This window comes from Alternaria hordeiaustralica (assembly GCF_023758085.1).
Source record: "Alternaria hordeiaustralica strain BMP 2776 chromosome Unknown scaffold_5, whole genome shotgun sequence".
Classification (NCBI taxonomy): domain Eukaryota; kingdom Fungi; phylum Ascomycota; class Dothideomycetes; order Pleosporales; family Pleosporaceae; genus Alternaria; species Alternaria hordeiaustralica.
In genome coordinates, this window is record NW_026056777.1 from 720,928 (window position 1) to 744,942 (window position 24,015).

The 24,015-nt window shown below is 53.4% G+C and overlaps 8 protein-coding genes across 8 annotated transcripts; 4 read left to right on the forward strand and 4 right to left on the reverse strand.

The window, feature by feature from the left end:
• Positions 1 to 135: 135 nt before the first annotated feature.
• J4E84_003570 (uncharacterized protein) lies at positions 136 to 3,109 on the forward strand (the record flags this gene model as incomplete). The annotated part of the gene is made up of 9 exons (XM_049386182.1): positions 136 to 462; positions 526 to 650; positions 715 to 1,221; positions 1,356 to 1,419; positions 1,492 to 1,785; positions 1,875 to 2,444; positions 2,501 to 2,550; positions 2,668 to 2,948; positions 3,018 to 3,109. The coding sequence occupies 9 exons, from the start codon at positions 136 to 138 to the stop codon at positions 3,107 to 3,109; spliced, it is 2,310 nt and encodes a 769-aa protein (XP_049246031.1).
• A 380-nt stretch (positions 3,110 to 3,489) lies between these two features.
• Positions 3,490 to 5,292, reverse strand: J4E84_003571 (uncharacterized protein; the record flags this gene model as incomplete). The annotated part of the gene is made up of 2 exons (XM_049386183.1): positions 3,490 to 3,575; positions 3,630 to 5,292. The coding sequence occupies 2 exons, from the start codon at positions 5,290 to 5,292 to the stop codon at positions 3,490 to 3,492; spliced, it is 1,749 nt and encodes a 582-aa protein (XP_049246032.1).
• A 945-nt stretch (positions 5,293 to 6,237) lies between these two features.
• On the reverse strand, positions 6,238 to 7,258 carry J4E84_003572 (uncharacterized protein; the record flags this gene model as incomplete). Its single annotated transcript, XM_049386184.1, has 2 exons — positions 6,238 to 7,192; positions 7,242 to 7,258. 2 exons carry the CDS (start codon positions 7,256 to 7,258, stop codon positions 6,238 to 6,240), a joined length of 972 nt encoding a protein of 323 aa, XP_049246033.1.
• Positions 7,259 to 8,899: 1,641 nt separating this feature from the next.
• RPL39 (60S ribosomal protein L39) lies at positions 8,900 to 9,146 on the forward strand (the record flags this gene model as incomplete). Its single annotated transcript, XM_049386185.1, has 2 exons — positions 8,900 to 8,905; positions 8,967 to 9,146. 2 exons carry the CDS (start codon positions 8,900 to 8,902, stop codon positions 9,144 to 9,146), a joined length of 186 nt encoding a protein of 61 aa, XP_049246034.1.
• Positions 9,147 to 10,275: 1,129 nt separating this feature from the next.
• J4E84_003574 (uncharacterized protein) lies at positions 10,276 to 11,193 on the reverse strand (the record flags this gene model as incomplete). The annotated part of the gene is made up of 1 exon (XM_049386186.1): positions 10,276 to 11,193. The coding sequence occupies one exon, from the start codon at positions 11,191 to 11,193 to the stop codon at positions 10,276 to 10,278; it is 918 nt and encodes a 305-aa protein (XP_049246035.1).
• A 555-nt stretch (positions 11,194 to 11,748) lies between these two features.
• On the forward strand, positions 11,749 to 14,429 carry J4E84_003575 (uncharacterized protein; the record flags this gene model as incomplete). Its single annotated transcript, XM_049386187.1, has 2 exons — positions 11,749 to 12,987; positions 13,047 to 14,429. 2 exons carry the CDS (start codon positions 11,749 to 11,751, stop codon positions 14,427 to 14,429), a joined length of 2,622 nt encoding a protein of 873 aa, XP_049246036.1.
• A 587-nt stretch (positions 14,430 to 15,016) lies between these two features.
• On the reverse strand, positions 15,017 to 16,124 carry J4E84_003576 (uncharacterized protein; the record flags this gene model as incomplete). Its single annotated transcript, XM_049386188.1, has 3 exons — positions 15,017 to 15,910; positions 16,005 to 16,011; positions 16,117 to 16,124. 3 exons carry the CDS (start codon positions 16,122 to 16,124, stop codon positions 15,017 to 15,019), a joined length of 909 nt encoding a protein of 302 aa, XP_049246037.1.
• A 5,237-nt stretch (positions 16,125 to 21,361) lies between these two features.
• On the forward strand, positions 21,362 to 23,683 carry J4E84_003577 (uncharacterized protein; the record flags this gene model as incomplete). The annotated part of the gene is made up of 5 exons (XM_049386189.1): positions 21,362 to 21,473; positions 21,526 to 21,625; positions 21,675 to 23,207; positions 23,311 to 23,394; positions 23,449 to 23,683. The coding sequence occupies 5 exons, from the start codon at positions 21,362 to 21,364 to the stop codon at positions 23,681 to 23,683; spliced, it is 2,064 nt and encodes a 687-aa protein (XP_049246038.1).
• Between the last annotated feature and the right edge of the window lie 332 nt (positions 23,684 to 24,015).

Below are 24,015 nucleotides of genomic sequence, written 5' to 3' on the forward strand. Positions count from 1 at the left end.
CTTCGTTCGAGGCTGTCTCGTTCTTCATCCTATTGCTTAGCTGATTCATAGTCATCTCTGACGCTCTTCAAACTCCTTATTACAGCCATGAGGCTCCACTTAGCAGTGCTTCTTTTCGCTCGGCTGACGTCGTCGATGTTATCTGCTAACCGTAACGCCGCAGAATCCCTGGAGCCAGTCAAGAGCGAAGAAGCATCGCAGAAGGATGTAACCCCGCCAGTCGATCAACAAGCTGCGACTTCCGAGCCGAGAGACGTCCCACTTGGATCTACCACCGTTGAAGTGCAGCGAGATGCTTCGTCTGAGACCCGAGTTTACACGGTCTGGGCAAGCGACGTCCACAACGAAGCCCAGGTCAATGAGACGCGCACTTGGCTCAAGAGCCTTGTCAAAGACAAAGACAGGATGCGTGACCAGCTGGGATGGACCTGGGACACCTACGAAGATTTCCCCAGAGAAGAGGTGAGCTGTGGATATACGAAACACATGGGATATGAATGCTGACTTCAGGTTTTCCCTCTGTAGTGGGACAGGCTGGCCGATGAAGGCAGGTTAGAAGAGGAGTTCGACAATTACGAAGTGGTGCGTTGCTGGTCAGGCGTGGTCTTGGACCAGGCTGGATACGAGAAGGTCGCAGCCAAAACGGAATGGTAAGTCATGGCTGTACAAAGTGCATGGGAGACATATGCTAACTTCGTACTTTTACCTCTGCAGGATAGAGGCAATTGAAGCTAACCTACACACTTCGGACATGAACGCACGTGCACTTCCGACAAAGACATATACCGTCTACGCAGCCGACATCAGGAACGAGGCCCAAGTCAACGAAACTCGGGTTTGGCTTGAAGGTTTGACCAAGGACAAGTCTAAGATGCGCGAGGACAAGAGGTTTCCCTGGGATGAGCCCGAAGACATACCAGAAGACGAACTCGATAAATTGTATGACGAGGGCAGGCTCGACGCTGAGCTTGACAATTACGAAGTAGTTTACGCGTGGGGAGGCGTTATACTAGACCAGTCAGGGTACGACGAGGTGGTGGCCAAGAAGGAATGGGTGGAGCATGTCGAGGATCCGAGTCAATACCACGAAGTAGAGATGAGTGCTGTCCCCAGAATGAGTAACAAGACTACGGGAACCTTGGAAGCTCGGAAATTCGAATGGGGAGATTGGCAGAAGCAGGAGGGTGCAGCGCGGGACTTGGTCCAAGTCAGCTGTTATGAGTAAGTAAAGGTCTGAATGCTGTATCTTGACTGGGCTAACATATCAATCCAAGGGGAAGCAATTTGGACGACTTGTAACTACCTACTAAGGTACTCGAAGCCCTAAAAGGCCGAAACTAACCTGTTACAAACAGCAAGGACTACGTTTACGAGAAGAGAGCTGGAGAGGGAGTACATTTGTATGTTTTGGATCATGGAGTACAGGTAGATGTCAAAAAGGTAGTGACTTACCTCACATACGTCGGTGACATCGCTCTAACCCGACTTCAGGAAACCGGCGAAAAAGTGTTTCCAGGATTCGACAACGAGCAGGACAATAGCGGTATCGTAGAAACAAGAGCTTTCACCAACCAAAATGATGCGCACAACATTCGATACGACCATTCCCCTAAAGGCCACGGAACGAAAGTAGCGTCCAAAATCGTTGGGCAGTGGGGAACCGCAAAGGGAGCGACACTGGTGCCGGTGCAGGTCAAACCGGGCGGAGACGACATTCACAACGGGTTCGAAAGGATTGTTGCAGATGTAATCAGACGGCGCAGGAAAATACCAGGGTTTCAAGCTGTAAGTGCGACCAACAACCGACGCCATCGACGCATGTTTACTGTTCTGGACCAAGCTTATGGAGTATACTAACGTCACGTGACTTTCAGGTTGTCGTTATGAGCAGCGGCACAGAACGCGCCGTCGGAGACAATGGTTACAAGAGCTACACACAAGAAGAAGCAGAGAACGATTACAGAGCAAAGCAACAGATTCGCTGGATAAAGCAGTTATTCAGTTACGGGGTCCCCGTGGTGCTCGCTTCGGGTAATGAAACCGAAACTGAAGGCCGAAAAGTCATCGACCATTTCCCCCAGGTCTTGGAGACAGATGACTTTCCCATTATCAACGTCGGGGCTGCCACGCTTGCAGGCAAAGCTGCACCTTTCTCGCAAGGCCTGGGTACCCAGCAAGATCCAGAGAAGCGCACACAGTTGACCATCTACGGTGTTGGAGTGGATGTCGACGTCCACGATCAATATGACGGTGCAGCAACGCAGGATTCGGGTACGTCGTTAGCTGCACCGGCGGTGGCAGGCATTATTGCTACACACATGAACTACGAATCCTGGGACCAGAGCAAGCAAGGACCCGACCGAGTGAAAGAAATCAAGAGATGGATAACCACACCTGAGTCGAGCTGGGAGCGTGCCAAAGATCCCGACAAGCAAGTCAACATGGTAAGAACGACGGCAACAGAATCCGAAGTTAGTAAGGAAGCTGACAGTCCGAACAGATCTGGAACGGCGCCGACAAAGCAGCCCACGACAGCGTCTCCAACAACTAGTCGCCCAGCCCATCCCCTCAACCCCAAAAGCGCACCTTCACCGTCGGCCTCGAACAAACCACGACCCCAGAATGCTCCAGCGTCATCTCTGACCCTGATTTCCCCCCACATGACAGCTGCAAATTCAATTACCAGAACCGATACTTCTTCTACCGCCGCGACGACGACAACCAAGAACCCGACAGCCTTTGCACCTCTCTACTCAACGACTTCCACCAAGACGATCAAGGCGCGACGACTGATGAGAATCTATTCGAGCATCCGACGTGGCCGGCGGGAGAGTGGACGCTGAATCTCTTCGGCGAGGAATTTGTCTACAGGAATGATGGGCAGAGTCCGGGAGCGCTATTCAAGGGCGAGCAGCAAATTAGTTGCGCCGGTGATCTGGAAAACCATGGTAAGTCTGAGAGTCCGGAGTGGGGAGTGGTGACTGTGCGCTTTGATCTTTTGCTAACAGATATCATAGATCCTCTGTCGGATGAATTGTGTGAGAACAGTCTGACCAAGGAGGATGGGAGGAAGAGGAAACGGAGACGGCTGGTTGGTTGCACGTGGTGAGTGCATGTGTGGTCGTGGCAACGACATGGGTACCTCTTTCTGTCGTTCTATTCTTTGCGTCTCTATGTAGAGTTCTGGGCTATGTTTTTCCCTACCATATCTTCTAGGACTGGGGCCCGTCCAGTCGGACTGATGTCACTCTTTCACGCTCGTACTCGTTTCGACGTCCTTTATTGCGGATATCCCCAGTTCCGTAAACCAATAGCAACCACGTGAGCCTGAGAAGAGGCGATGATGGGCAGTCTTTACGGGAGGCGAGTTCGCAAGCACATGCTATGTACCAGCATGCTTCTATTGCTCAGCCAGGTCTTCCATTTCCAGATGCTTTTGTCTCCGATGCTATATGTACAGCCAACTCAGGTGCCAGGCATATCTTCCGCTCACTCCTGCTGCGACATGTGTGTCGGGAAGTTGTAATCCGTATAATCGATATGTACAAACGCGCGATCAACGTACGGCACACTCTCTGTGTAGCTGTTAGATTACAACTCCGTAAAGATAGAGAAGAAGGATGACTTACCAAGCACATACTGCAGACTCTCACCCAAGTCATGGCTATCCCTCAAACTAAGATTCTCATCAACCACAATATCGACCTCGACATTCAGCTTATCGCCCGCATGGTAAGCCTGCAGACCCTGAATCCTCTTGATGGATTTTGCAAAGCGCATCGTCATGTAGAGAAGGATGTTGCGCTCATCCGCCGTTGCGCTGGCACCAGTCAGGTTACGGATGTGTTCTGCAGAGGTAGCACTCCAGTTGATGATAACATAAGCGGAGAGCAAGATACCGCCGAGCGAGTCGAGCCACCAGATCTTGGCGAAGTAGCCTACAAGGGGGAACAGGATGGAGAAGGTGTTGAAGACGACGTCGGTCATGGCGTCTTGGGCTAGTGCTTGGACGGACGAGTTGCGGATGAGACGGCACCATAGCCAGCAGAGGCCTTTGATGACGACTGTAGCGGCCATGATGGCCACGGCTGGAATGGTCAATTGCACGATTGTGCGGTCGGGTCCAGTGAGGCGGGAAATGCCCTCGATGCCGACTTGGAAGAAGGATGTCATCATGATGACGGAGAAGATGAGTACGCCGATGGGTTCGAGACGGCGGCGGCCGACTGGGTAGGCGTAGCGGTCTTGACGCGCGATCATCCAGGATGTGAACCATACGATGGCCGTGGACAAGAAGTCGAGGGCTGCGTCGACCAAACTGGCGACTACGGAGAGGGACGAGGTGAGGACTGTGACGACGATCTTCATGATCAGGAGGGCTGTATTTGCGCTGAGGTTGACGTATAGTGCAAGCTTGACAATGGGGCTCTCGGTGTCTTCGTCTTCTTCGGGGACCCAGTCCTTCAGCTTGGAGTTTGCAACCTCCAGGTCTTCTTCGTCTTCTACGGCCTCGTCGTGTGCGAGAAGAGGCGTGTTTTCGTCTGCTTCGGGGACTTTGTAGAGGTTCTTTGGTGTGCGCTTGACCATGGGCTTTTGCGCGCCATTGCCGTTGAGACTGCCTGATGAACCACTTCGCCCGTTCTCACTATAGTATCCGGGTGTGTTGGTGCCATTTGTACCAGCGGGGGTAACAGCGAGGGGAGAAGTCGAAGCCGAAGACTCTTCCCTAATGGTTGAGGGAATCTTGACGGCGCCGGATTCCATGTTCGTGTACTCTTGGATGAGGTTGTGCGGGAGGGAGGAATCGAGTAGACGGTCGATGTATAGGTAGTGCTGCAGGAGCTGGTTGTTGCGCTCGTAGTATTCGCGGATCGGCTTCTTCATGCCCTTGAGCTCTTCCTCGGATTTGTAGTACTTCTCCCACTTGTACCGGGGATTGGAGTTGCCAATCAGCCGCTGGCTCCTCATCTGCGGCGTGTTGAGCACATGCGCGCCTATGCTGCTCCTCCGATCGGAGTCGCGGTCGTAAGGCATCACGAGCCCGTTCCTGTATGCTTCCAGGTCTTCATCGTCTGTGTCGCTGCCCCGGCGCTCACTGCTGCGTATAGTGGACGGTCGACGTGCGCTGTTGAGTAGCGAGGGGAGGTGGTGCCCGCGCGTAGATATCGCCGAAGCATCGTTCTGCAGCGGGAGGAAGAGCTTGGAGCTGGCCAGGCGCGGGAGGCTCGAGGAGCGTGGGACTGTCACCGGAGAGGGCGACTTGGGCGGTGGTGTGGAGCCATAGTCTGTCATGGCTGCGATTGGAATGCAGTCGCTCGAGAGGCGTGATTAGAGGGCCAATTCCTTCGAATCAAGTTCCTGCGCGTCGACGCGACAAAGACAATGAGCCAACCTGGTGTCGTTCTCTTATCGCTATGGCGCACTGCGATTGACTACGGGAAAAGACTTGAACGGGTAAATGCGCGCGCCAGCCAAACAGACTTGAGATGAAAAGCGCGGCGATGCGAAGAGTTAAAAGAAGATGCCGTGAAGCACTTCAGCCGGTGTCAACGCCCAAGAGACATGACCAACCGTGGTACCGCCGACGCGTGCGCGATTGCGACGAGTAGGTTCGCCGAAACAAGAGGGTCCTGGTTCGGAGACGGGATCGACATTTCTGAGGCCCAGAATCCTTGCGCCTGCATCCACTTTAGCTGTGGCCATAGCGCCACACTAGCAATCTGGGGTCGAACAGCCGAGACATCGCTGCAAGATTTTGGCTATAGTTTCGTGTCTTATGTTTCACGCAGTCACATTGAGCCCCTCTGCAACATTACTTTCATTCGCTTGTCATCTGGAATCTCCCGTTGGGACCTGACCTCATGAAGTTGAGCCTTCTGGCCGTTCTGTGCCCATTTTTTGGCGGGGACCCACACTGACCGGCAGTCTCAAGTAATGTACTCATCCCCACGCCGGTACAGTAGCGCCGTTCCAGGTCTCAAACTCCTGTCTTGGCTGTCTATCATCTTCAAAGGTCGGCGCCAAATTTTGAACCCTTGACACGAATGTCTTGGTCATTCATCAGTTCTAGACTCTAGTGTATACCCCAGGAAGGCTTCCCCACTTCTTCACCACATGCAGAGAAAAGTTGAACACCTGCCTCCTAGACATCTGCTTTACCCTGGGATCCTCTGAACTTGAGTTTCCATAGTAGTGAAGATGGCCGCGCACCTGTTCAGTCTTTTTCCTCATGTGCGCTTACTCCTCCTCAGACTCTTTCGCTGTGGTCGACGCATCTTGCGCACACATCTCGATGAGTCCGGTGAAGATGTACGGCTGATCGCGAACGCGCTTTCGACAGTGCTCGGCGTCTTGGACTAGGTGCTCGTGCAAGATGCAAGCATTGGGCACAGCGCCCTCGAATCGAGACGGCATACGATCCGGCAACCTTTTATGCTGGAGCCTCTGGTTCTGCACAACCATAACGTCGAAAGCAAAGTCTTCGTTCAGCTCTCTCAGTATACGCAATTTAGTAGCGCTACAGTTTCCATCCTGAGAGAGCCAAACGTAGGCCGTGGACAAGACGAAGAAGCGAATGAACTTAGAGGACGACGGCAGCATTGCGTACGCAAGTTCAATTACTCCCTGTTCAAGATCAGGCCACCCATTCCATGACATTGACTGTGAGACCATGGCAGTCAACACGTCGTCGCGTAGTTGGGGGACGTTGTACTTGTCGGCGAAGGCGTAGAGACGCAGAAACGAAAGCAGCGACAAGCGGTATCCTTCGACCCATTCCGGATTCTTGAAATACAGCCTAACCAGATCTTTGTTAGATATTGACAGGTTACGGTCGCCCGCCTCGTCAAGTGCTAGTGTGGTGTTACGAGGCGGGTGCAGCTCTGTAGGACTCATGGCATTTATGTCTGCACTCTTTGCTGTTGATCTTCGGATCAGTATTTCATGTTTCGGAAAAGTAGCGCCGCTTGGCCGCTGGTTGTTCTGGGTCTGTGTCCACTGTAGAAACATGCGGAAAGTCTGTTCGGTGACGTCTGTCAGGGATATGGAGCGATCGGTAGCCTCCACGAAGGGGCCCTCGAAAGCGCTGCGAAAGTAAGGTGAGACAGCCGACAAGATATCGCGGTAGACGGTGATGTCGACTGATGTATCTGCTTTGCCAACGTGCACGGTGACTGTGTCGAGATCCATGGTCCTGTCATGATTGTTAAAATTGTCACGGATGTCATATTGATGGGCCTTACAGGAAGTTCAGCGCCATGATGGCGACAAGATGTGATCAAGCGTCACTGTGTGCTCTAGAGCAGAAAGAAGATGTTTAGAGTGTGGGATAGAATGCTGGTAGGTGAGGGTGAGTGTGAAAATAGTGATGAGGAAGTTGTAGTTGAAAAAGTACCGTGGATACCGTTCCAAAACCGACATCATCGACCCAACCAGACCATGGACATTTGATACCGCTGATAGAACCGTGATTTCAAGGTGTAGCTTACTAACCGTACCAGAGCAATCTAGCTCCTCCTCCACATGTACCAGAACCACGTAATGAGTCCCTGAGACAAGTACCTAGTCCCCGCTTAGCTCTACCGTCTGTATGCCCCAACAAATTCTTCTCCTGCAAAACACATTACATCCAATCACATCCTACACTCACGATGCTGCGTCCCATCAATCCCCATGATCCACTCCGACTTTGCCGCCACCAGCCTCGCCCCTTCCTCATCGAGCATACAGCCTGTCCAATGATCTACAACCTCATTTTCATCTAACCATTGATCAAACCTGCCTTCCGCATCGGCTTTTTCTATCTCTTCCTCCGTCGTTTCATCCCAAACCCAATATAAGCTGTATCGATCTTCTATTGCCAACGTGTCGTACACGAGGGTGTCGAGCCACGCTCGCGTGGCGGCCACTTGGGCTATGTTCTTAGGGTCTTTTGCGTAGACTGCATAGCGTTTAGGAGGGGCGAGGTGTGCTTTGACCGCGCGGAGGCGACGAGTGGCTGTTGTTTGAGGAGGAGGAGAAGATGATTCCGAGGCGGTGTTTTGGTTTGGAAGTTCAAGTAGGGTGGCAGCTGCTGTTGCATGGGAGTTTTGTAGTGCTGCTTTTTCTACTCTCACTCAGCGACACTATCTGGAAGTATACGGGAATTATGAGCAGCTCTCGTACCTTGCACATGTTTCGATTCCATATCTGCGGTACGTGGTTATGCGACCAAGTTTATGAAGTGTTCGTGGAGCGATTATTGTGATAGGACGCCTGGTTGCAAGATATCAATTGCTGAGCTCGGCTTGTGAGGTAGTTCTCGCATTAGTATAGTCAGTAATAATAGCAGATACAGTCCCGACTCCTAAGATGACCGTCTCAGTGCACCATTCCTTTCCCTGAGAAGTAATGTGAAAAGCGGGGGAGGCGTAGTCAACTGTAGTAGAGTCGCATAATTGGATGCTGAGCCGTTTCTACTAATCAGAACTTGGCTGATAGGTCAAAGGATGCATCAGATGCCATGATACAGTCTGGTATGGCGCTCTGCGATTTTGCGCAATGTTGGCTATGCATGTTAGTTCAGCGCGGCCAAGCCGCAGAGCCGAATTGCGAAGTCAGACCAAACCCGCGAAGCACAGCGCAGGAAACTGTTCTTGCTACAAGACTACATATTTCGCTTGAGACTCCAGCCCTGCTGCGCACTCGAAAGATCTAGAGCAGCGAAATGTCGATGTTGCAGGTCAGCGCACCTGCGCGTTCGAGACGGCAACGACGCTAAAGCCCCGCTAGCGCGCCCAACACAGACTAGCCGTTTCTGCTTGCCGCCCGCCAAGCGCACCAACATCGATCAATATTCCTGGCTTTTTTCCGACATCGACAACACCTTTCGACATCCGACTACTCACAACAAGCAGTCAAGATGCCGGTATGATATCACCGCCCGCGGTTGCGACGCACTGCAGGGCCACTTACTGACGCTTTCGCAGTCCCAAAAGTCCTTCCGCACCAAGCAGAAGCTTGCAAAGGCGCAGAAGCAGAACCGCCCCATCCCCCAGTGGATTCGCCTGAGGACCGGCAACACCATCAGGTACGCTCTACCCACGATCCGCACGCTCTCGCCGCTTCCGATCCCCGTCACTAGAGATTACAACGACACGATAATATGATGATGAGAGCACGAGACTGACATTCCGCCCACAGGTACAACGCCAAGCGCCGACACTGGCGCAAGACTCGTCTCGGTATCTAAGCGTATCGCCCCCGACGAACCATCCCTCACTCGATTCTCGATTCCCAACTACTCCTTGTTACTGCGCCGACAACCTACCCCACACGAAACGAGCGACTACATTGGGAATTTCGCACATGGCGGGAAGCGAGCGACCAGTCTTCTAAGCGAAGCACGTCTGCAAACGAGGGATGCTATGGGTGGTGTTCTTTTCACGTTACCGGATACCTACCTACTTCTCATTCATGGCGCTTTGGGTCTGTAAATGGGAATGAAAGGAATCGATTCATGATGGTTTAGATCTGAGCAGTGCTAAATGGAAACACTTGCTGGGTCACAACGAATGACTTCTGGTGTGCTGATGATCGTGATGTTGTGCGCGCAATATGATCCCAGATGCGTCATGTGTGACGAGCGTCGCTTTTGTTATGGACTGGGCACTCGCACTCCCAACGCGGGTTGGCACTAAACTCCATTTCAGGCTCATTGTCACATCTGGCCTGAGAAGACCACACACGTACGGCGCTCTTGTGAAGGATATTGACTACATTGCTTCAACTGTATTCCGCGATGACCCCCGCGATATTGATTTAGCCCCATTGCTTAGCCTTTCGATAACACCACCCCACACAAGGAAAGACCCGACAAGTCTACAGACTACACTAGGATAACACAGGCAAGTTGGAAAATCTGGCGTCCATGTAGGCTCCAGGGTTCTTAGTCTTCTCATTGATTGAGGCGACTTCTTGGAGAAACCGTTCTACGACGATCACCTCCGCGCGTAAGGTTTCTTTGGAGCGGCCGGCAACAATCGCCGTTGAAACGGTAACGGTAAGCGTCTCAGTATCAGCCCAAGGCGGTCTCTGTCGTACGTCCGATCGGCCTACGGATGGCCACATTAGCGAACATGCCTCGGAAAGCAAGCCACCTCAGACAAGGAAAGCCCCAAACAGGTCTGCAGACTACACTATGATAGGAGCAAACGAATCGGAAGATTTGTAGGCTCCGGGGTGTTTAGGGGTTTCCCCGTATAAGGTGAAGCCCTCATGTCGACGTTCTCTGACCCATCACCTCCCACTCCTCACCTGGAACTTGGGTCGCTGGGTCAGATCCACGATCAAACAAGTCTCCTCGCTCTTGCCCGCTGTCTCATACAGACTGACGACACCCTTCTCGATCTTTATCACCGTACTGCTGCCTGCATAGCAGACGCCCTTCTCCATTCCACACCGATTCGCCATGATGATATAGATGGGTTTATCCCCCTTGGCCTCAACAAGCGGTTGGAAGCGCTCAACCCAGTACGCTACCGTCGCTATATCTGGCTGCGATGGCTCCTGTACAAGTTCCGCAGGCGTGAGATGACATAGCCAAGCCATGCTTATGCAAACAATGGGGGATTGTGATGTAAGAGCGAGAGTAGAGAACTCGTAGTCAGCCCATGGGGAGACAAACTTGTAAGGATTTATATCCATACATATCCCCATGGTAACCTTCCCCAGGCTACCGAGTTGGCCGGCATAGAAGGGAGAATCTGGCGATGAGGGATTGGATAGTTTATGCGACTTCGAGCCCGGTCCTTCAGATGCCCATGTCTCGTCTGTGTAGTAAAGAAAGGATTTCCGGTAGTTGTTTAGTATTTCTCCATCTGGCGATACAGTGACGGTGGAGTTGTACTGCGTTTGACTGTCCGCGGGATTGGTGGCTGGGGTGGTGATTTCTGGGTAACCGACTGTGACGTGGCAGTTGTAGTGTTTTGCTACTTTCTGTGCCCATTGGGTTGAGATGCCGGATGTGGTAGGCTCGAGGAAGGGTTGGATCTCCTCCAGAGATTGGAAGTTGTACCCAGAGAAGGCGAGTTCGGGGAGGACGAGCCAGGCTAGGTCGTGAGGAATGGCGGTGGACTGGAGGATGCGTTCTGCTCTTTGGATGTTTTCTGGGACGCGCCCGACTTCTGGGGCGAATTGGAGACAGGCGACTTTCATGTTTGCAACTCTCTTGGGTTTGTTTGAATGAACGGATCCTGGTTACGTCCGGGACTTCGGCGTAGAATTTTGAGGCTGTCTGGGGTTTTCGGAAGGCTGCTAAGAGAACACTTGTATCTTGTGCCTGAATCAGTCGAGACTGATAGGCCGAATAGTTGCTATCTTCCCGTGCGGCTGGGAAGTACCGACTGACGCTACTTAGGCACCAAGCACTGGTTGACTTGTCGTGACAGATGGCTACGAAGTCTGATTGGTTACCAAAAGTGAAAAGGGACCGATTGCGGTAGGATTTCAAGGGAGCGTCAGGCGAGTACAGTAAATCAAATGTCGCGCTGTTGAGGGTATAGATGCAGCTGGCTGCCCCACTAGACGATCAAGACCCTTGTCGGCTATGATGGCCAGCCAATCGCGCCATTTCCGCACTCCAGCCTAACCCCATCCGGCTATGACGCGCATAACTTTCGATGGCCTCACGAGAGCCTCCGCAGCTTACGCAAAGCTACAGCACCCCTCGTCATGTGTCGCGCCTCCCGGTAGCCCTTTCATCCGATCGAAATGGCAGGTAGACGGCTTGTCGATGCCGCCAAGCTCTTCAATGCCTCCAAATCTGTCGCACAGAAGCACGTCGCGCTTCGCTCTAATCAGTGGGACGCTTACAACAAAACCTCGTCCCTAGCCAAAGCCGTCAAGAACCAGACGGACCGCGTCACCCTCACGGCAGCCGCTGCCATCGCCCTCTCACAACGCTTCAGCGAAGAAGCTCCCTCGTACGCAAAAGCCGCAGCCGAGCGGGCGACGAACACACAATGGACACAGCAGGCGGATATACCTAAAAGAGACACAGTACAGGGGAATGCACCAGTGGAGGGTGCTAGGGAGGGCGTAGATCAGGATCACCACTACGATCGATCGGGTCAAAACAGCTCTCAGGCGCCTCCGCCCACAGAAGAATTGGAGGTCGAGCAGAAGAAGGCCCCCAGATCCCCGCTACCAGACGGCACCATACCAAGCCAAGGGTTGACACTCGAACAAGAGAAACAGGGCAAGGATGTGTTCTCCGAGAGGCCAGTACATGAGGCGCCGAAGGAACCTCTGGCTGAGGACCAGGGTGAACAAGTTCGTCACAAGGACGATGGCATCAAACCGGTAGAATCTACGGAGACCACAATACCGCTTCCCGGCAACCCCAGGGGCGCCTCTACACAAACCGCTGAAACGATCCCCGCACACGCGAACGACCCTCAACAGACGCCGATATCTCCACAGGCAGAGAAGCTGCAGAAGGGTCATGACAGAGACGTGTTCTACACCCGATCGGTTGAATCGCAACCAACAGCCTCGTCGCAACCTCAATCACAGATACCTCGGAATTCAGGAACAAAACAGCAAAGCGACGAACACGTATCGGACAAGCAAATGAATCAGGATGTGTTCTACAACGTACCCAAGCCGGTGCAGGGGCAAGTAGAGGAAGACCTACCAGAGGGTATCAACACGGATGTCTTTCACTCGAGAAAAGTTGCTAGGATGCTAGGAAGCGATCCTTTCTCGAGAAAGGAATATGCAGAGCGGAAGACCAGTGGTAGACATCCGTTGGACGACAGGCCCGTAGCAAAGACCACCGGCAGGCATCCACTCGACGATAGACCTGTGCCCTCGGTACAGCAACAAAGTCAACCGTTGACGCAGTCAAAACCGATTCAGGGGGCTCAATCCGCGACTTCCTCAAAGGAGATGGAAGACCTGGCATCTCAACTTGCCCAGGACGTGCAGTCAAACGCGGCTGCGTCTGAGGTATGCCAAATCCATCTACTAGCCTGAAGCCTGCTGATTTGCTGACAGTTGTACAATAGTCACCAAATGAGGTAGCGACCCAGCCAGAGAAGTCATCATACGCGCTGCGAGAGTCGAGAGTCCCTTCGTCACGGTTCGGTCGCATATGGCAGTACGCTGGTCTAGGCACAAGCATGGCACTCGGAGCTGTCGGTGAAGGTCTTCGACGAGCGACCGGCAGTGCTGCGTCAACTGGTGGCTCGCTAATGCTGAGCCCTGGAAACATGGAAATACTGGTCGCAAAGCTCTCCCGCATGCGAGGTGCCGCTCTCAAGCTTGGACAAATGATCAGTTTCCAAGACATCAAGATGCTGCCACCAGCGATCCATGATGTCTTGCAACGGGTGCAGGATAGCGCAGACTATATGCCGGCCTCACAACGAAACAAGGTCTTGAGCAGCAACCTTGGGGACAATTGGCGCGATCTTTTCGAATCGTTCGAAGATGTACCTATCGCAGCGGCATCGATCGGACAGGTACACAAAGCAGTACTCAAGTCTAATGGCCAGGCAGTAGCTGTGAAGGTCCAATATCCTGGCGTTGCCAACTCCATCGACTCCGACCTTAGCAACCTTTCCATTCTCCTAACCGCATCGCGTCTCCTGCCAAAGGGTCTGTACCTAGACAAGACCATCACCAACGCCCGAACAGAATTGGGTTGGGAATGCGATTATACGCGCGAAGCCGAATGCCAAACTCGGTTCCGCAACCTCCTTCAAGACGACACTGATGTCTTCACCGTCCCTAAAGTCTTCCCCGAAGCCTGTGGCCCCACCGTCCTGACCGCAGAGCTCATGCACGGTGTCGGCGTCACCAAACTCAAGACTCTAACCCAGGAGCAACGCGACTGGATCGGCACGCAAATCCTCCGTCTCTGTCTCCGCGAGATTGTAGAGTTTAAGTTCATGCAAACCGACCCCAACTGGACAAACTTCCTCTACAACGCCTCCGCCCAGAAGATCGAACTGCTAGACTTCGGTGCTTCGCGAGATTACCCCGACAAGTTCGTCGAACCCTACATCAAAATCCTGATCGCAGCCTCCAAAGGCGACCGCTCCTCTCTCCGCGACCTCTCTGTCGAACTCGGCTATCTAACCGGCAACGAGAGCCCCGCCATGCTCGACGCGCATATCCAAAGTGTGCTAACGCTTGCCGAACCGTTTAGCGGTAGTGGACCCGAGATATACGACTTCAGAGACCAAACGATTACGGATAGAGTGCGTGGCTTGATCCCCGTTATGGTCAAAGAGAGGCTTGCGCCGCCGCCGGAAGAGACGTACTCGCTTCATCGGAAACTTTCGGGCGCGTTCTTGCTGTGTGCGAGATTGGGCTCGAGGGTTCCGTGTAAGGAGCTGTTTAGTAAGGCGGTGGGGACGTGGGAGGGGAGGGCGTCGTTGAAGTAGACATGGGTTGTGGGACGATGTGTAATGTAGTCTATGTATTCTAGGTTGTCGCGGCAGCGCTTATATGTAAACATATATTTACGAAGGATATATCGCCTATCTTCAAACTGTGCAGCATGCTCCGTTTCTTTCGTTATTGAGTTTTTTACGCGTACACGCTACATCTTAGGCAGTTCGTATTCGCTCCCATCGCCACTTCACATGTTCAATCATGTTACTCTAATAGCTGCAAACCTTCCCCTTCTTTCTCATATTTTTACGTTCTTTTGTGAACACTCGAGTTTGCTCCACTAGCATTGAGAAATTAAGAAGTTACTGGAAGAAAATGTAGAAGCATCATTATGAGCATTCATGACCAGATTAGGAAATTCGATATATGGTGGTGGCTGAAACATGGAGCTGCTGACTTTATTGAAACAAAGAGCGGCACGGGACGAAGGGATGAAGGCGCTGCATGTGGTCATGCATTCCCGAGTAGAGGAATGGGCAGTAGATCCACACCGTTTTATTTTCACATCCTCGTATCCGCTATCGAATACCTAGTGGATACCATCTCTTACAATACAGAAATGACGTACTAACACCGCTCATGCACTTTTGGTACCCAGCTTTTTGTTGGCCTTCTTCTTCAAGTCCTCCTCAGCCTGACCATTGAACCACAAGTACGCCGCAAGCGCAATGAAAGAACCAAAGCCACCCGCCATGATCATCCTGCCGCGGAAACCCTGTTTCCTCTTCAAGGCTTCATCGCCGCCCAAGATGACGACTGCTTTCTTGGACCAGGTGTACTCGAGACCACTGTACATCGTCGTGCTAGCCACGATGGCTGACATGCCCTGGATCATCGTCTTGACGCCTTCTTCGCCTCCTAGTATATCTTGGATCGACAGGAGCAAGCCGCCAGCTGCGGATGTCGTGGCGGAAGGATCATGTAGCAGGTTTGTGCAAAGTAGCGTTCCCAACAGACTCAACTGCAGAAAGGTGTTGAACTTGGATATGGTAGTGGGGTGTACCTCTGCGCTTGGCAAGCTGAAATCCCAGTATCTGGCCATTGTCTTGGGTGCGGGTAGACTGGCGTACCGGTAGTAAAACGCACTCACTGCCAGACTGACATCTCTTCCCAGAATCAGTGCGGCGAGTGGCATCGGAAGACTTCCATTGACTGCCAGGCATGTTACCAATGTTGTCATTAGGAGCTTGTCGGCCATGGGGTCGACGACGCTGCCGACCACGGTTTGGAGGTTCCAGCGGCGCGCGATCCAGCCATCGAGTAGGTCGGAAAAGGCGGCATAGGCGAAGAGGGAGAAGGCGTAGAGATGTTGGTCGTGGATGATTAGGTATCCGACTACAGGGGTAGCTATGAGTCGCGAAAATGTGAGGATGTTGGGGAGGTTGTAGATTTGCTCGTGACGCGGTTTATCGAGTTTGAGGGTGGATTTGAGGGTTGTAGCTAATTTGGCGGAGGTGGAGGCGGGTGAAGGCTGCAGGAATATGGTTAGCTATAACAGTTGGTGATATAAGATGTCATGTTGGGTGTGGAATTTCTGGAACTCTTTCCAGTGACCATAAAAAGACAGGAAAACTAGGGCAAGAAATTCGGAAGCTTCAGAACGGGACACTCTCGCAGAGCTCGAGTATTACAGAGGAAGTTGACACTCGCAGGAAGCATATATCAGGCTTAATGTACAGGGTCATATCCTCAGATATGACCGGACTTATGCTGTTGGTATGAAAATTTGCGCCTACCTCTGTACCGCTTCTAGGAGCAGGAGAACCGGTTGCTTCATCTTCAAGCTTCAGTCTTCGTGTAGTCGAAGTACTGAATAGACTAGCAGGACGAATTCCACAATGCTTCCAGGGTGTGTGCACTATGGAACGTCGGCTTAGGTTGACGTCATCGCGACTCCAGGTACACGAAGCACGTGAGGAGGCCGAGCACAAAGCTTGTGGATGCTGTGCACGTCGCGAAAGCGTTTTTAGGCTGAGAGAAGCTTCTGAGAAAGCTGCAATAGTGCGACAAGGTGTGTAGGCCCTCGCCGTGAGTATAGAAATCATCGACGCGGATGCATTCGCGTGTTTGCGGTCGCGCTGAGGGTGAGCTTGAAGCTCGCAGCTGCCGTCGGAGTTTGCCAAGAGCCACTAGCGACAAAAGCAGAAGCCGTCTTACAAACTATGTCTTCACTTCCTCTCTTCACATCTTCTACCTGATGAGACGACTACATTGCAATCTGATCAAAGGAAGACGAAGCGATGATTTTCGCCACGAAAGAGCGCTTGCGAGCTATCAGCGCAGATCTATTTTTGCCACACACATTATCGTTGCTAATGAACGAACTGTACCCTCACCGGTCAACAACGTCTATGCAGACGCTAGGGAAACTCACTTGCATGCAGTACGTTCATATACTTGAGACTCGCCACCCCAACACGTCGATCCAAAGCGGCGGGCTGTACAGCGTATTCGTAGGCTCGCCAGAGGAAACGCCTAGTCACCTCGCGGCGATACTGCGGGCAATATCCTAGTGATATCGATAGACGCATCTCCAGGGTCTCAGACTTTTCACATCGAACGACCTGACGCATCCTAGACGACGCCACCAGCAGCGACTACGGGGACTGACACTCGTGGTGCGAACAGCTGCTCAACATTGAGTTGACACCTTGGCTGCGTTCTAGAAGAACTGGAATACCGTTAGCAGCAGTTGAAACAGCTTAGAAAGTATGAGCAGACGGCCCAGCTCGGCTGAGCTTCCACGTCTCAAGGCTGCTAAAGCGTGTCTTCGATCGCTCATTCACTCCAGTGGCTGGACACGCTTGCGCTCTTGCCACGATCATTCGACATCGCCGAGGACATCCCGCGCCTACCAGGAGCATCATGCGTTCAAACACTGCGGATGCTTGGTTCAGCTGTTCAGCCGCTTCTCCACGCATCGTCAGTCTCAGACTGACCCGCGGGACTTCTTCCAAGTTCCGCACTTGGACTTCCCTGCTGCATGGCTAGGTGCGCAAATCACTCTTCTTTGCCTCTTCATTTGGACTCCTCCTCGGCCGACTTCTGAATTCGTCATGTAACCTAGCCACTGTCAGTTGTTCAGTCTAGATGTCGCGATAGCCGCAGTTGTCGCAAGAACGGGATCTACTGATCGCCCGGGTCTTACCGAGCAAAGGAGTGAGCCATTGACTCAGGCACCACCACGTGAGTGGTTGAGGATTCGCTATCGCGAAGTTGCACAGTCCGTAAATGGAAGCAACGACTATCGATTCCAGCGGGGTTGCAGACCCTCTGCTAATCTCCGGGGTCACGACCTCTTGGCTACATCTATAGTCTGCATATGATACAGGAATCTTCCTAGAGCCAGCGCCCCTAAGCTCAGTTTGACAGGCATCTCGATTTTCGAGCACTTGTGAGATCCGGAAATCCCTGATAAAATCGCACACCACTTCTCTCGATGCTACGGGCCGCCCTTCTCAATGGCTGCAGTAGCTTGTCTCCGGGATTGACTTTGGATCTGCCATGTGTCATGCGTCGTGCATCAGGACACTAGGACATCCAGTGGCTTCGCTTCGTTAGTAGCCCACATTATCCGCTGAGAAACTCTAATCGTCCTGCCTCCACGCCATGAACTCAGCTCACACTATTGCGCAATGACGATGACCGGAGTGGGGCTCAGTAGTCAAGCACGTAGAAGCGTTCCAGAAGAGCGTAATGCAAAGGCAGAATCCAGCTCTTCACAGCGTGCGGGAAATCTTCGGGTTACACAACCAAGGTACACTTTCCGTGTCTGTCTAGCGTTGAGATCTCCAAGCATTTACCGATCTTCAGATCAGCTCAGGCTCGAGCCTGCGAGAACTACTCACGGGTAGTTTGATCAACCCGCCACGCGCTGGCAACGTCGTCCTCGTGGACCCTTCTGCAAGTGACAAATGGACCTGAAACTGCCGACAGTCTGATACCCAGCCTCCGAGTATCTGATACACGGTTATGGCAGATCAACGCCCTAAACACGGAAACGACCCTGCTTCGGCTGTTCTGCCAACGCTGCCTTGTGCTTAGAGGAGCACTGACTTGACTCGTCATTCCTGCCAGAAGTGAGCAACCTCAAGCTTGCGACAGTGGCACGGGAGGTCTGCTTGAATACTGGATCAATTTAAGTTTTCGAGGTAGGAATTATGCGTGGGTATTTGATGCTGCACAGCAAAAGGGGGTTCATCGGTTATTCGATGCGATCGCAACGGCTAAACTTGCCAGACTCGTCCATTGCCGTCTGTTCCTGAACCAAGTCGCCAAAGCACGATTACTCAAGACATCTTATCGACGGACGCGCATCGCTATCCCTATTCTGCTGGACAAGTTCTGTATGTTGCTGCAGGCCATGACTTCCAATAGCACTAACGGTTATTCAATATTTGATGTGGTGGTTCGCACTCCACGCTCCTAACCTAATGCTCCTATATCACTGCATGATAAGGGCAAGCGCAGATTTCGCACGCAGTTCCTAATCACACGCGACGTTGAAGCGAAGCCATTCCACTTTTGACCGGCATCTCGTGTCCGCTTGCGGCAGTTGGACGGAGGGCCACGAGTTTCAGGAGCGCGACTCCAGGCTCCGCTAACGCAGGTACCTTTGCACACCAACCCGAAATGTTGTTTACTCCGCCAGGCGTATCATCACTAGTACACCTGCACCCCCGCGAACATTTGTTTTCGGCAACGGTACTGCAGGTCGACGGTCACGCACAAGTCCCGCAGAAACGGCGCCGATGTTTGCGTCGTGGATTCAGATATGGGTTCGCCCGCGATGTGGGCTCAACAGCGAGTGTCGGATATGAGTAGACCGAAAGTATCGCACAGTCCGCAATCGGTCAAGAAACGTTGAATAGTGTGGAGATGCGATTCGTTGCGTGCATATGGTGGGGTGCTATGAGTCCAGCATTCATGTGCTCAGGCGTGCACAGCTCCACTAACAGAGATCCCCACCTCATGAATTGCAAAGCAAGAGCTTGGAGCGTACGCGGTGTCTGTGACATGAGGTCTTCATAACGCATGAATGTCTAGGTAATGCTGCCCTATTGCAGCAGCGCTTGTACGCGAGAGGGAATGACGCCGAAGGTTTTGATTCGTTCCCCGACCAATGAGCGGCGGTGGCCGGTGGATAACGGCTAGCCAAAAGTAAGTTCTGAAACGAGGTCCGCTATCTCACTGGCTTGCGAGCGAAGCGTCACGCCGGCCAGAGAGGCTTCAGTCCTGGCAGAGGACGCGCTCGTAGTGTGTGGATGACAACCGCAGACCTGAGGAGGTGACAAGCAAATGGCGACAGATTGGATCAGATGCTGCTTCACGATGAGCTGGGAGATTTGCAAGAGGCGATGGCCGCTCCCGCAGGCTGGCTAAAAAGCGCGTTTCAGATGAAGATCAAACCATGCCCAGCGTGCTACTTCTGCTGGTTCCTGCATCTAGACGCACCACACTTGGACGATGGACCAGCCACGAGTGATGACTTCAGCGACGAGGCTGGGTGGTGGTCACTGACGACATGTACCCGTGACGCACTGGCCGAATTTGCACGAAGCTGCAGAGTGATGTTCCTGCATTGGTAGCGCGGTCTGGGTGATCGATCCTCTGCGCGACACGATTGCCGGCCATCGAAGCAGTACTCCAAAGTAGGCAAACATGGTTCACATGCGCATCAGGGAATGGCTGGTAGCAGACTGGCAGTGCAGCGTGTCTTGACAGCGGACGGATGCGGCAAAAGGAAGTGTCGAGGATGCAGTAGAAGGTGCGCCGGACGACGGTTGTCCAGAATCCGACATGTCGTTCTGGCGACCATGGGACGACGGCGGCCGGCGGGCTTCTAGGTGGTGGTTAGAGTTGCGCCTCTGCAGGGCCGGCAGCGGTGGTGGTGGCACTCGGGCACATGACGATGGCCGCTGGAGTTGGGCTCGGGTTCCCTGCCAGGCCTCGAAGCTAAACTGACGCAAGCAGCGTGTTTTCCATGGCATGAAGCAGCGCGGCAGGCATCGGACCGCGATGATCGATACTCTAGATGGGCAAACTGGACGTCTGTGTCGCGAGGGCCTCGTGGTGGGCTGCAAGCGAGGGTTAAGGTTTTCGAGTGTCTGCGGCTGGCGGGGCTAGGCCGGATGTGGCCTCTGCGCCGAGGGCGCGCAGGGCAGGCGCGGGCGGCGAGCAGCAGCAGGGAAGCAGGCACAGAGGCACAGACAGGAAGCGTGAGGAAGGCGCGAGCGAAAGCGAACAAGGCGAAGGAAAGGGCAGCCCAGGCACGCACCTGCCCCGGGCGCGCGTCCCAGCAACATGCGCCCGGGGAGATGAGCAAGTTGGGGGATCCCAGAGCAAATTCAGCAGAAAAAGCCGCTTCGTCGAGAGCATGGGCGGCCAGGCCAGCACATTAGCCAACCTTTCGCGCTGCGCTCACCACGGCATGCACGGCCGCAGCACGAGTCGCCCGCACCCCTGCCGGCCAACTGGCCGCTGCGCTCGCCTCGGCGCCCCAATTGGCCGCGCTACCTGCACTGGCCAGGCCGCTGACTGGTGTGCGGAAATAGATCAATGTGAGACCACTAGCCTCCTGTTTCACACGCCCTCCGACACCTAAAGCTGCCGCTGCCCCCTCAGATTTGCGTTTCGTATCCCCCTCCCAGAGCTGTACCTTCTTGGTGAATTCTTGAGACTGCTATCTGAGGCAGGTTCCTCACGTTTTTATTATCCGCACCACCGTCGCGTTTTATTATCTATCCTTTTAAACATAGCCTGACACTCTTTCGTTTTCGATCCTGGCAGGTCCTCGTCGAGCCCTCCCTCGTGTTCCATCCAACCCCAAGAAGGGCCACCGCGTCTGACGTTCCCACTTCAAACACCTGTACAGAGGAACGTGTTGCAGCGCACCATGTATCCATCCCAACACCACCAGCAGATGCCGCCACCCCAGGCACGCTCTGTCGCGCCCGAGACTTTTCTATTAGACCAGGACGCCCAGCAAAGCCTCCCGCCGGACAGTGTCGTTGCCCTACAGCAGGTCGACAACCGTACGTGCCCGCGCATTGACCTTGGTCCTCCTGCATACTAACGCGCCTGCAGTCAAGTACTTCCTCATATCAGCACCCGTTGACTGGCAACCCGACCAATACATCCGCCGCTTCTTGCTACCAACAGGCGAATACGTCTCATGTGTTCTATGGTAAGCGCCCTGTTTGTCTCTAATTCATTCAAATTCTCACAGTCCGCAGGAACAACCTTTTCCACATCTCAGGCACAGACATCGTGCGATGCCTGTCATTCAGATTCCAGGCCTTTGGCCGCCCAGTCAAGAACTCGAAGAAGTTCGAAGAGGGCATCTTCTCAGATCTGCGCAACCTGAAATCGGGCACAGATGCTTCCCTGGAAGAGCCCAAGAGCGCATTCCTTGACTTCCTGTACAAGAACAACTGCATCCGAACACAGAAGAAGCAGAAGGTTTTTTACTGGTACAGCGTACCCCACGACAGGCTCTTCCTTGATGCCCTTGAGCGTGATCTCAAGCGCGAGAAGATGGGCCAAGAAGCGACCACCATGGCCGTCAGCGAACCCGCTCTTTCCTTCGAATTTGATTCATCCCAGTCGCTCTTTGAGCAGCTCACCAAGGCGCAACAAACCAACTCCTCGTCCTTCAACAACAACGTCCAGCCATCGTACCAGAGCACATCGCCCGACATGCAAAGAATGGACTCCATGCCCCCACCAACCATGGTCCCCGTACAGCAATCCATGCCTCAGATGCAGCAGCCAATGCAGCAACCAATGCACCACGAGGACCCCATGGCCCAGTACCACCAGCAAATGTCAATGCCACCTTCCATGCAGAACCCCGTTGTAAAGAGCCGGGAGCAGCGCGAGATGAGCCAGTCCTTCCAGTACGACCGCAACGGCATTCCTTTGTCCCAAGTTCACCAGCGCCACAGCTCCATGCCCGCATACATGGAGTACTCGCCTGCGCCGTCCTTCGTCTCTTCTCACTACGAGGACTACAGCACTCGCGGCATGTCTTTCGAGCCATTGACCCCACCTCAACACCAGATTGGTCTCGGTGCTGAGCCTGCTTACATTGCGAACGAGGACACTGGTCTCTACAGCGCTATCCCAGACCTTCCAGTTCCCAACACATTCAACCCTCTCATGAACATGCCACCATCAAACTTGATGGGCTCTGGTTACCCCGGCGTTTCCCGGCCATTTGCTCCTGGCAATGTCTACTCCGTCATTGAAGGCTCACCCACCTACAAGCAACGTAGGAGGCGTTCGTCCCTTTCCGCTGGTATCGCCGCTGCTGTCACCGCTTCCGGTGCAGGTGCTCACCAGGTTCACCGCCCAAGCGACCTGAGGCGATCAATGTCGAGCTCAGTCGTTCCCCTTGCTGAGGTTGATGAGTCAAACCACAACTCGCCCAACAGCACCAACGGTGCAAGCTACCCTCAGATGACTGAGCAGAAGCCTCACATGGACATGTCCCGCCAGGGTACCCCACTCAACACTGTTGAGGAGAGCCCCGAGCCGCAGTCCGCTTCGCTGCATCACGACGATCTCAACACTCTGGTCAACGGCGAGCTCTTCGAGAGCCCCCTCCAGCACAGCGCGGTCGCTCGTACCGCCGGTGCAGGAGGACCAGTTTTCCGACGCGCCCGCAGTGCCACCATGATGGAAATCGGCCCGTACCCCCAGAAGTCGCACTCCTGCCCGATCCCCACCTGCGGTCGTCTCTTCAAGAGATTAGAACACCTCAAGAGGTAAGCGCTCGCAATTTCCCCATCTTGCTATTTTTGTACCACACGATCACTCGGGCCTCCACTTTATTTGTTGTTTTGCATAGACGCTGACCCTGGCGCTTAGACACGTACGCACCCACACACAAGAACGACCATACGTTTGCCCGTTGTGCAACAAGGCCTTCTCGCGCTCAGACAACCTTGCCCAGTATGTACCCTGTTTACCGCCCAACCGAAAACCACATACTAATTAATTCATTAGACATCGTCGCACACACGAGCCCCGCGCTGACGGCGAGCCGCTGAGTGACTACCAAGAAGAAGACGACCTCGAGGGCGAGGAAGACCACCTCCACTCGCTCGCGGATGAGCTTTCGCCTGAGTCCGGCAACGAGTACCTCGGTCTGTCGCACTCCATCAACGACATTCCTGGCCCAGGACTTGGTATGACCATGGCGCCACCACAACACAGCCTCATGGCTGGTAGCCACTACTGAGCATACCCTGTCACGACGTCACACATGTGAAATGAGCATTTCGGCGCAATCAATGGCGCAGCCATCTAGAAGGATACCAGTCTGCTGTTTTTCTTGTTCATCTTCTTGTCTTCGCGTTTAATCTCTTAGACCGGTGTCTGTTTTCCTCTGTTCGGCATACATTCACGATGTCCGCACTGCATTTGTTCTTGCTTTTTCTTTTCCAGCCTTCGGAGCTAGGGGATGGTGATACCACCGGATTTTGGCTTTTTGAGGGGTTGGCTGACGACACAACACTACGAACATGAGTACCCCTTCTTTTTTCTCGTCTCATCGTTTCATGTTTTTCCCTT